At 37.6% G+C, this 12,604-nt stretch overlaps 1 protein-coding gene across 1 annotated transcript in view; it reads right to left on the bottom strand.

Moving 5' to 3' along the window:
- Nucleotides 1–12,604, bottom strand: part of DNAH14 (dynein axonemal heavy chain 14) — a 292,199-nt gene that overhangs the window by 102,500 nt on the left and 177,095 nt on the right. The window contains 4 exon segments of the mRNA XM_063289142.1: nucleotides 1,009–1,170; nucleotides 1,525–1,722; nucleotides 1,975–2,061; nucleotides 9,505–9,672. Coding sequence (XP_063145212.1) covers nucleotides 1,009–1,170; nucleotides 1,525–1,722; nucleotides 1,975–2,061; nucleotides 9,505–9,672 — 615 coding nt within the window.

Raw genomic sequence — 12,604 nt, 5'->3', positions numbered from 1 at the left:
CATGCCACAATTGTAGAGTCTTTCATCTAGTACATGAATTTTTAGGTGGAATTCTGTATTTGTAGTCCACCACCCAGCAAAATACTTTCAGACTTAAACATCTTTCCCCCCCAAATTTTATCTATATATTTAACAATATGAAAAAGAAGTCTGAACCCTCTATAACTCAATAATCAAAACAATGGTCCTTCTGCATCATTTCATCCATTAAGTAAGACTAGTATTAGAAATCTTTTATAGCAAAAAATTATCAGAGCAGGAATGTGGAGAATGTAAACATGCAACAGCCACTAATAACTGAATATAAGAAATGAAAGGCAATAATTCTTACATGGTGAGCCAGGAAAAGGAGGTCCTGGGAGGGACTATATGTTCTGTCTTACCCTCAACCTGGCCTACTTTCCTGAAATACCATACAGATTTAGTCCAAGCCTTACAGTATCATTGAAATCTCTGGAGAGCTTCAGTACATGTGAGCTTTGAAGAACTTGACCACCACAGCTTCTCTACACCAGTACTACTAAATCTCCTCCTTGTAAAATGTTTTAGGCAGCTACATGATTAATAATGTCATAAGCCCCTGAAAAGTCCAGCACAATCAACATGGATTCAGGCAGTTCACCTGTTCAGCTTCCAACAACAGATATCAGTTATAACTCATAAAGGTAGGATTTAATGATCACTTTTAACCTGAGCTTCTTTCAGACCAGATGGTACAAAAGCATCCATGGTGGAGATAAGAAAAACTTCCATCATTCATTAAATCAAACTTCTTATGCCTGCCTTCATGAGCCAAAATGGGCAAGGGTCAAACACACATGGATGCCTCAAAGATACAACTAACAGCTTGTTACATTCCTGGCTTGAATTATCTATGAAAAATAGGACAATTAGATTCAGTGGGCACAACCCTGGATCCTGCTGTTAATGTGGAGCTCAAGCTGGAATAGATACAACAATTTCACTGAGAGAGTGTTAGCATATTGATCACAGTTAACTGGTACATACCTGTAAGAAGAAAGAATGGATATCATCTATTTTGTTGGACTGATTAGCCATTTCAGCAACTGATGTAAGTGATTCAATAACATTATCCAACTCATCCTTCTCAAATAGATTGGGCACTTGTCCTGATTTCAGAATATAACTTAGGTCTTCCAAAAATGACTCCTAAGAAAAATAATATCAATTATCTCTGTAATCTTGAGAAAGGCTAATAGAGTCAGAGCTATCTGGATTTTCTCATTTTGACATCTGTTTTCTACAGACAGTCTCACTGGAGCTCCAGCTATAGTTAAAGTTACTTTTATGTCAACTATTTAATAGTTTCTATCCTAGTAATTTATTAGGACTCTAGCAAAAATGCAAGCAAAATAAGCTACTCGTCATACTCCGACCTCTGATAATCATCCAAATACATTAAGATTGGGAAAGAAGAGACAGAGATGGAAAATTCTAAAAAGCGTTTAATTAACATGATACATATTTAATATATATACTAATTTTTATTCTGGGAAGGCTTACTTGAATTATGTCTGAGTCTGTAATGAGAAGAACAGTCCTCTTGCCTTCTGCTCCTGCGTGTTTATAGGCTTTTTTAATCTCCTCTTTGAAATTTGCATAGCTGTAACTATAGGAAGTAGATAACCTATAGATACTGCATTCAGATACATAACAGGCTAAGGATGCGCAGGTTGCTTTTCCGTTGCCATCCAATCCAATCTGTCAATAAATATTTGAAATGTTAGATAAACATGAGGTAAGAAAAGTTTGATTTACTAAAGCAAATCTTCATGTATTTATATGTTTAAATAACTTTTAGAATGTGGATAATAATAATTATGGCTTAGTGGCAGGTGTTTTAAGGACATTTTGAATTAAAAATTTACCTTGACTTAAGGTGTGCTAATTTTAAACAAAGACATATCTTTAACATCTTATATAAGATATTCAATTATAAGTAAACTTTCTTACCAGTGTCATGTGACCACCTTGTTGTCGAAAAACCCTTGCAGCTCTAGTTACATGCTGTATTGCGTCTTTGAAAAATACTATGATGCTCTAAGGAAATAGGAAGCACAAATGTAGTGAATAGGGGGAAATCTCCTTCCAAAAGTTTCAGACATGAAAGAGTTAAAGGAAAAGTAAAATCTAACCCTTTGATCTAGGTAGCTGGCACAAACACTTAAAGTCTGTGAAAACTAATGCTAGAGGGCCAATCAGGACCAAGAATCTCTCTCAGGTAAGTTTTTCAAACAGACAACAGCCAGCTCCATTTTAACTGTTTGTTTTTCTCTTATAGGACTAGCTGGAACATCTTCTGGGCTGCCTCCAAGCCAGTTAAGTAGTGCCTCAGTTCCCAGAGATCTGTAATTGATGATCTAGAAACAGTTTAGCCACATACAAATTGTGCAAGCTTGATGTGAGTTAGAATTTTGATATTATTTTATGCATGTGAGTTGTCTGTCATCCTTGGTCCCATATTGTTTTTGTGTTTTTTCTGTGTGTGTGTTCCTGGGTGGAAAAGCATACACTGAAATAAAACTTACAGACTCAATTGTTATTTTGTCTTACTTTACTTTCTCTTTCGGGCTTCCAGCTCATGTTTGGTTCCTTAACCTTAGTACACAAAGCCTCCCATTTCTTATTGAATCAGCCCTCCCATTCTGACAAAGAATCAAACTTTATTATATGCCCCACCAACCTGACTAAGCAACAGAAAAGGAAGGTCAGAGGTGGGAGGTTTGCCTCTTTCTCCTCTCAAGTAAACCTGTGCAGAACATCTGGAAATAAAGTGGATGGTGGCAGTATTTACCAACAAGGCTTTCCCACAAGAATTGTGGGAGGGCACAGGAAGACTGTAGTTGGAGGATCTACAGACCCTATCATGGGACTCAGGGGACCCAGCCCCTCTTTGTGCATATGTATGTATTTCAAATATTTTCTTATATTCCAAAAACCTGTATGGTATTCCACATAAAATTATTGATGGCACAGTTCAATGAAAGGGAAAATAGTTGGAAAAGGGCAGGAGCTAGAAAAATTATAGCAGAAATGAGCTATAAGCACAAAATTAATTGTGCTTCTTCCTGTATTCTTGAGTATTCAACACTCAAAGCCACAATAGGATGAAAAGGAATAGTGCTTGAAAAAGGAGCAATCATCAGTCTTTGTGAATGAGGAATTTCTCAGATACTCAGTTCAGATGAAAAATCAGCAATTAATCTTATAGACAGAAATTTGAAATAGGACTTCATTGAACAACCATGTTATAAAAACCACTGCAGTTATTTCTTTATTGACTTGTATACAGCCAAATCTTCCCAGACTCAAGGAGCTTACAAGAGTAAAATCTCACAAAAGAAAATAGAAATATCCACAATAAATATAGCCAAAAATGAAACAATCATCCCACAAACAAAATAAAATAAACACAGAAAAATAAATACAGATTGTGATTATATCAATCAATGAAAGCTCTTCAGAAGAGCTCTGTTTTAACCAGCTTTCCAGCTTCCAGACAAGGCCAATACCAAAGGGACCAGTCTTACTTCCAGAGTAGGCTGTTCTGAAGTGTTGGCACCATAACTAAAAAAGTATTTCCTGGCTCCAGCCAGCTTCGCCTCATGAAAATGGGGCACCACTAATAGCTCTTCCAAAGAGGATTGCCTCAGATGGATCAACCCTGGTTGGAGCAGGCAACTTGGCTGCTAAGCCAGATAGGGCTTTATAAAACAAAGCTGTCTTATAGCACTTCGAATTGTGCACAGAAAGTTACTGGTAGCCAGTGTGAGGTTCACAATATATGTACAATATGCTTATGGTGATACTGCCATTTTGAACTAACTGCAGTTTCGGGGTGTGTGTGTGTCTTTAAATGCTTCTCATGTAGAGCAAATTGCGGAAGTGCAACCAAGTGGTGATAAAGACATGAGCCACTGTAGCCAGATCCTTCTGTTCCAGGTAGGATGGCAACTGAGGTACCAGACATAACTGAGCAAAAGTCCTTCTAGCCCCAGCCTTCACTTGCATTTCCAGTAGCAGTTGTGAGGACCCTCAAGTCAAGCACCTGTTCCTTCAGGGACAGTGCCACCACCCCTTGAGAGACAATACTGGAGCCTGCAAAGAACTATAGTGAACAAACAGCAACTCCACTTTGTCTGGGTCCAATTTGATCTATCTATCTACCTACCTACCTACCTACCTACCATTCAGGTATACAATATATGACACTTCAATCATAAACTGACTCTAAGCAGCAACCAACCAAGCTTTAGCTTGTTTTATCACATCCAGAACCCTATAGCCTCCAGACACTGGGACAAGATTTCAACAGCCTCTCCAGAGTTACAAAATCAAGCTGAGTATCGGTTTCCAGTGAAGAAGGTATGGTGTCAGGCGGAGCTCTTCTGTAGCTCCAGGGGTGAAGATTTACGATGTGGCATTGTTGGTGGTCTTGCGGAGCCCTGGGTGACTGGCTGCCCATGGTGGCAATGCTGGGAAAGAGAGGTTGCTGGCGAATTGCTCTATGTGCAGCTGGGAAACTTAAATCAACTTTGCTTTTGTCTTTGCTGCTGTAAAGCTGCAGGGAACCAGCTGGGAAGCGAGGAGTACTAAAGCTGTAGAATCTGCGTTTGTAGCCCTAACATAAAGGCGTATCTGCTGCCCTCTTCACTTCATTTTAAAGATTTTATTAACTCTCAAAAGAAAGGAATAAGAGGCTATTTGAACAGTGAAAAAGAAACTGTACTTCTCGGTGAGACAATTACTATTTCAAGATACTTCTGAGAATGGGACTTATTTAATTATTTTGAATGGCCATATTTGCATGACTTTTCACTTATATTTGTTTTGAGTTGTGTCTACCAAATTGTGATGTACTCTAAAACTATTTAACTAACTACTTAAGCTATACCAAAAAATGAATACACGGAGACAGATTAGGAGGGGATCAGAGATGGGGAAGGAGAATGGCTAAAAGCCATGTTTGAAGATTTTACAATGAAGACAACTCAAAGTGTCACCCAAAATGTAACACACCTGTTGGAAGAAAAACTAGATGGTTTTGAGAAGAGACTAGATCATAAATTAGAAAAGATGGATAAAAGAATAAAAGCAGAAATACAAAAGGTCAGTGACAGAGTTGATAAACTAGAAACTGAAAGAGACAGCAAATTAGACAGATTAGCCTTATTGGAGCTGAAAGAGAAAGAATACTGTCTTAGAGGCGTATTAGAAAAGAAAGAAGCTGAAATTAAAGAAATAATAGTTCAAATGTTAGCAAGCTTGATTGGGAAGAAAAGAAAATGGAAGAAGATATAGAAAAAATATTTTGGGTTAATTCCAAGTACGCTAGCATTCATCAGAAGCCTAGAGATATAATAATTGAATTTTCAAGAAAAAAGACGAGAGATCTGATATTGCAGGCATACTTTGATAAAAAAATCAACATCGAGGGGGAGAATATTATAGTATTAAAAGAAATTCCACTAAGAATTCTAAAAAAAGGAAAGATTATACCTTCCTCACAGACATACTAAAAAGGAATAAAATTCCCTTTCGATAGGAGAGGTTAGAGGGAGTTAGTCTTACCTTTCAGCGAGATAGACACAAACTTAATTCAATTCAAAAAGCCAAGGAATTCTTAAAGAAATATAAAAAAAGATATAGAACAAGTTAAAGATAGGAGAGAAAGAAAAGAAGAGGAAGTAGCAACAAACTTTAAAGAATTTGAGGATTCTTTAATGGTGCCAATGCCCCAGCAAAAAGGAAAAAAATCTTCCATTATTTGAACAAATTAAAACAAGATGTAATTTGTATCCAAGAAACCGATATTAGGAAAAAAGATGTTAAATATTTGTTAAATAAAAATCTAGGAAATGAATATAAAGTTTTCAAGAACAAATTATCCTACCATTTAAGGAACTATTAAATTTGATTATGACTGGATTGAAAATACCAAAGACGTGGACAGAAGCAAACATCATATTAATTCCAAAAGAAGGACAGGATCCGACACTTTGTAAAAGTTATAGGCCCATATCCTTATTGAATAATGATTATAAAATATTTACATTAATTCTAACAGAAAGATTAAAAACAGTGCTCCAAGAAATTATTGATAAGGACCAAAGTGGCTTTTTACCTAAAAGACACATAAAAGATAATATAAGGACTGTGTTGGATGTAATAGAATATGCTCAAGTCCATAATGAAAAACAATTCACTCTGATATTTTTAGATGCTGAAAAAGCCTTTGATAATTTAAATTGGAATTTTATGTTTAAGATTTTAGAAAATATGGTCTTTGGAGATTTATTTATAAAAGCAGTAAAATCAATATATACATCCCAAAAAGCCAAAATTATAGTAAATGAAGAAATAACACAAGATTGTGAAATTGAGAAAGGTACAAGACAAGGCTGTCCTTTATCACCATTGTTATTTATTTTAGTACTTGAATTTCTTATTGGAGATATTAGAGATGATAGACAAATAGGGACGCGGTGGCGCTGCGGGTTAAACCGCTGAGCTGTCGATTGGAAGGTCGGCGGTTCGAAACCGCGCGGCGGGGTGAGCTCCCGTTGTTAATCCCAGCTCCTGCTCACCTAGCAGTTCGAAAACATGCAAATGTGAGTAGATCAATAGGTACCGCTTCGGCGGGAAGGTAACGGCGTTCCGAGTCGTCATGCTGGCCACATGACCCGGAAGTGTCTATGACAACGCCGGCTCCAAGGCTTAGAAACGGAGATGAGCACCGCCCCCTAGAGTCGGATTCGACTGGACTTTACGTCAAGGGAAACCTTTACCTTAGACAAATAGAAGGTGTAAAGATTAAACAAGAAATGTTTAAATTAAGAGCTTTTGCAGATGATCTAGTTATTATTATGCAGAGCCCGCTAGAATCAATTGACTATTTATTAGATAAATTGCAAGAATTTGGAAAATTAGCAGGCTTCAAAATAAATAATCAGAAAATGAAAATGATAAACTTAAATATGACACAAAATGGTCAAGCCATGTTAGAAAATAAGACAGGCTTCAAAAGTGTAAAAAAGGTTAAATATTTGGGAGTAGAAATTGCAACAAAGAACAATGACCTATTTCAAAATAACTACTCGAAAATATGGAATGAAATAAAACTAGATTTCTCAAGATGGGAAAAACTACATCTTTCTCTATTGGGGAGAATTTCCACAATTAAAATGAATGTACTACCCAGAATATTATTTCTATCTCAACCCATACCAATATTAATAACAGATAATACTTTTAAAACATGGCAAAGAGACCTATTGAAATTCATTTGGCAAGGGAAAAAACCAAGAATAAAATTTAAATTATTACAAGATGCCAAAGAAAGGGAAGGATTTGGATTACCAGATCTGAGATTAGATTATGAGGCATGTTGTTTGATGTGGTTAAAAGAGTGGATTACATTAGAAAATCATAGGCTGTTAAAATTAGAAGGACATTATCTAAAATTTGGTTGGCATGGCTTTCTATGGTATGATAAAATCAAAGCAAACAAAGCATTTAACAAACACTGTATTAGAAGAGCTATTATTTATTTGATTTGATTTGATTTTATAAATTTATTCACCGCCCACCTCTCCCCAATGGGGGGACTCTGGGCGTCTTACAATAAAACAAGATTAAAATATAAAACCATTACAATTACAAAATACAATAAAAATATAAATATAATAAAATCTACATGGCGAAGAGATCTTAATCAAACCTTCAGTGTGGTAGGTCTCTCCGAATCACTTCATGGTGCTAGCCATCCCCAGGTGTAATTATTTGCCCTCCCATTCCAAGCCTGCCTACAAAATGAGGTCTTTAATCTTTTGTGGAAGTCCAGGAGCAAGGGGGCTTGTCTCACCTCTGGGGGAAGGATGTGGGAAATATAAATCCACATGGGAAAAATATAAACCTAAATTAACACCAAACATGCCCCTATGGATATCTCCCCAGGAAGCATTTGCCAGAAGATAAAATATAGAAAGTCATAAATGGTTGAGATATAGAGATTTATTAAAACTTGAAGGGGATAAATATGTAATGAAAACAAGAGAAGAATTAGAAAAGGAAGGATACCTTTGCCATTGGTTTACTTATATACAACTAAAGGAACAGTTTAAACTAGATGAGAAGAAGTACAAATTCAGAAAAGATTCAACATGGTGGGATAGTCAATTTTGTACTGATGCTGATCAGTAAGATATATAAAATGTTATTACAATTAAAATGGGAAAACAAGCAAACTAAAGAATGTATGAATAAATGGGCAAATAACTTCAGGTATAACATTATGTATGACCAATGGGAAAGGATGTGGACTAAAGGATTAAAATTTACATTGAATTATAATCTGAAGGAGAACTTTTACAAAATGATGTATAGATGGTATATAACTCCTGATAAAATATCAAGAATGTTTAAAAATGCATCAAACACTTGTTGGAAATGTAGAAACGAAATAGGTACGTTTTATCACATGTGGTGGTCTTGTAAAAAAGCAATAAATTTCTGGGCGTCAATACACAATGTTATTCAAAAAATGTTGGCAATGGACATAATCCCAAAACTGGAATTATACTTACTGGGTCTAATGGAAGAAGAATTAGAAAAAAAACATGGAAAGTTCCTACTGTACTTGACTACTGCCACACAAATTATTTACACCTCAAGGTGGAAAGAAGAGTCTACCCCATCAGTAGAAGAATGGATAATTAAGATAATGGACTTGACCCAGATGGCAAAACTAACGGACCTGTTAAATGATAAAAATATGGACGGTTTTAAGAATGAATGGCGACCTTTTCTCGATTATATAAGGACAATGCAAAAAATAACAATACGTATATAGGATTTAGCAACTAAACACTTAATCAAATAGAAATAGGGGTGACATAGATTGAAAATAGAGAAGAAGTTAAGAGAACACAACTAGAGATCCAAAATCACAGTTTAGATAGTTGGAAACCACTTTTTAATAAGCTTTGTTGTTTTCTTTTCTTTTTGTCCTTTTTCTTTCTTTTTTCTTTTCTTTTTGTTCATTGTTATATGTATTTGTATGTATTATGTTGTTTATGTTATTTTGCTTTCTAATAAAGTATTTAAAAAAAAATCAAGCTGAGTATCATCTGCATATTGATGGTACTGAACCAACAGATTGAAGGAACTGCATACTGCTTATTGATTCTGAATTATCCATTCTGATTTTCATCTTTCTTGAATATACCTTGGACTTGCAGTTTGAGAAAGAATTTATGATAAACCCATGTGACATTTCTTATTCTACCTACTTAGCCAATGTTAGATTCACCTACCTATGTCCTGCTATTTGTGCATAGGGGAAAACAAGAGGAAAGCAAGTTGTCCAGTATGATGGGAATTTTCACAACAGAAATCTAGCACTTAAGATACATGCATACACAACTGGCTCACATAACACAGCAGTTACAATACAATGATGTTATACAGAATTTCAAAAATTACCTCTGACTCTTTCATTTGCGTTCTCATATAATATTCTTCTAGTGTCAAAAGAAGATGCTTCTGGCTAGTGACATTTCTATATATTCTCTTCTCCACAGGTGTGGTGGAATCTAGAAAATCTACAAATATAGGAGACTCCTCCATCAATTTCTCCTTTGTCCATGAAATCTACAGGAATAATTTGTAATTTGGAATCTTTATTAGGACAACAATCTTTCTTAGACAAACTAAAAAAATCACAATGTATCTGCATTTTGAGATCTATAGATCAGGAAATATGTTAGTACAAATGTCAAAGGGAAAAAAAATATTATATAATATTTATAAAGTTTTTTTGGGGGGGTTGCTGTTGCTGGAACAAGATTTAACTTCTAGAATACACTTGAGGAGTTATGGAACTTCTTCATGGCAGTAATAAATACTGGTGTTATAGAACGATTCAGTTCTTAAAGTCAGTCTGAATAAGACTTTCAAGATTTCCATATTATTCACTTTGTCAAATCAACTTGTTGAGTAGCTTGGGATCATCAAAAAAATTGATCCAATCAGGCTGGGCAAACAAAAAAATTGCTGAATTGTACTCACTTTCTGAATTCTCTTGACTTACAGATTTAATTCAAAAATCCAAACGGGATCATTAATCTGAATTTTATTTTAGCTAGTTTGTATACCTCTTAACAAATACAAACATTATTAGGCCAGTTTATATTGATTCAAATAACTTACATAGCTGCAGATGGCCTCTGTAGTTGTACAATGAAGAATGGGCAAATTCCTTGAATATACTATAATCTTTCCTTCAGCAGTTTCTAGCTTTGTATATCTAGAACCCTTAAAACTTCATCTCAGAAATGATATAGGAATAAGTGAACAAAATCTCCCACAATTCTAGCACACAGTTTCCTGCACTGGAACTGCCCCCCACGCCCATTGGATTGGGATAGGAGGAGACAATGGGATAAATCTTCCTTTTAAGCTAAAATCCAAGATGCAATTTGTCAAGTACATGGTAAAAAAAGTTTGTGTCATTCCCCAAACCCATTGCCTCAATCTCATTCTGTTCCTTTACTAACAGTTATTATATATATTTTTAAAAGATCCTAATAATGGATCTCTCCCTTATGACATTTTTTGTGCTTTCAAATTTATGTTGGAGTGTTATGAATGCTACCAAAAAAAAAAAGAATCATTTCATGTAACTATTTAGTGCCTATGGCTAAGATGACATCAAATATCCTAATCTATTTGATTTATTTGATTTATTTATTTATACTTCAAATTTACTCACTGCCCATCTCACTCAAGGAGCAACTCTAGGTGGTTTACAGTAAAAACAAGAATAAATAATCATTAGAACGCCATAAAATAGTATTCTTATATAAAGGTATAAAAGTACAATGACTAGATGTGGTTTGGAGCCCACCAGGAGCGGGGGTGAAAGACTTCGGGGTCAAATTCGACAGGGACCCAGCAACATTATCCTTCTTCCTAACAAATGCCAAGAACTACATGGAAGAATTTGGGCCATATTTCCGCTCAGAAAAGGGCAAAATTAACGCCATTGCTAACAGACTTAAAGGAAGGGCGGCCGACTGGTATGTGCAGCTATGCCAGGCAGAAGCCCCAGAGCTCGATGAATTCGATGAGTTCCTCTGGGCACTAAATCTGCACTTCAGAGACTCCTTAGAAAAGGAGAGAGCGAAGAGATCCCTAAGGGGAATCAGCCAAGGGCAACGATCTGTAGCAGATTATGCCATGGAGTTTAAAGCACTGGCTGGAAAGGTGGTGGACTGGTCGCAGTCTACCCTAATTGAACGTTTCAAAGAGGGCCTGAACTTGGACGTTCTGAGGTGGGCATTATGCAGAGACGACCCAAACACTCTACACGAGTGGATACTGCTGGCCGGTAAGGTGGAAAATGCCCAGGAAACCTTCCTACAAGCCAAGAGGGTGGTGCAACAAGCGACGATGGTAAAGGGACCCCAAACCGCTGCAGGACCGGTGAGGCCAACATCCCAACCTTGGAGAGAGGAGAGGGAGTGACGGTTCGCCAAGGGGCAGTGCCTTCGATGCGGGAAAGAGGACCACAAAGCGGCGGCGTGCCTGAAGACAAAGGTAGTTGACAGGCCAGGAAAAACGCCGGGCAAACCACCTGTAGGGCCCAAAAAGATGCCAGTGGCCAGGGGAGAGATCGGAGCAAAAGAACTACCTTACTCCAGTGAAGAGGAGGAGAACAACCAGGAAGAACCGGCGGGAAACACCAGCCACCTGCCCTGAGAAGCGCCAGGGGGCAGGTGGAGGAGAATGGGCGCAGCGACGTCTGGGTGAGTGCCAACTGTCCCACCCTGTACGTAAAAGTTAAGTTAGGTTCCACTGAGAAGTCGGTTGAAGTCTGGGCCCTAATAGACTCGGGCTGTTCTAGGTGCCTAATGCACCCAGATGTGGTTGCTGATTTAAATCTCCCCTGCTTTCCACTTCAGCACCACATAGTGTTCACGCAGTTGGATGGTTTGGCAGCGGGAGGGGGCCCAGTCACCCAATTCACTGGAGAAGTGGCACTGCAGTTAGGCACCACCTGGAGAGACTGAAATTTGTCGTGGCACCGGTGGGCCACCCTTTAATCATCTTAGGCATTCCATGGCTTGTACGAAGGAACCCATACATAAATTGGGAAACCAGGACGATCATGTTTGCAGACGGCTTCTACCAAGCACCTACAGGGGACCGAATTCCCCATGCTGTGGTGGGGAGGGTGGTGTCTACAACCACACATCTGGCTGCAGTGGCCCTGGAAGGCTTGCCGGACAAGTACACTGAGTTTGCAGATATGTTCGGGGAGAACGAAGCAGACAAACTCCCACCCCACAGAAAGACTGACTGTGCGATAGAACTGGTCCCCAACACACCCTTGCCAAAGCCAAAAATTTACGCAATGACCCAGAAAGAACTGGCAGCATTGCGGGAGTTTGTGGACAAGAACTTAGCACGAGGCTTCATTGAGCCCGCAAACTTGCCAGTTGGAGCCCCAGTGTTGTTCAGAGAAAAAAAGGATGGGACATTAAGACTCTGTATGGACTACCGCGGATTGAATTCGGTTTCC

Source organism: Candoia aspera, chromosome 1 (genome assembly GCF_035149785.1).
Source record: "Candoia aspera isolate rCanAsp1 chromosome 1, rCanAsp1.hap2, whole genome shotgun sequence".
NCBI lineage: Eukaryota > Metazoa > Chordata > Lepidosauria > Squamata > Boidae > Candoia > Candoia aspera.
Note: the sequence above shows the minus strand (reverse complement) of the source record. Positions and strands in the feature narration are given on the sequence as shown.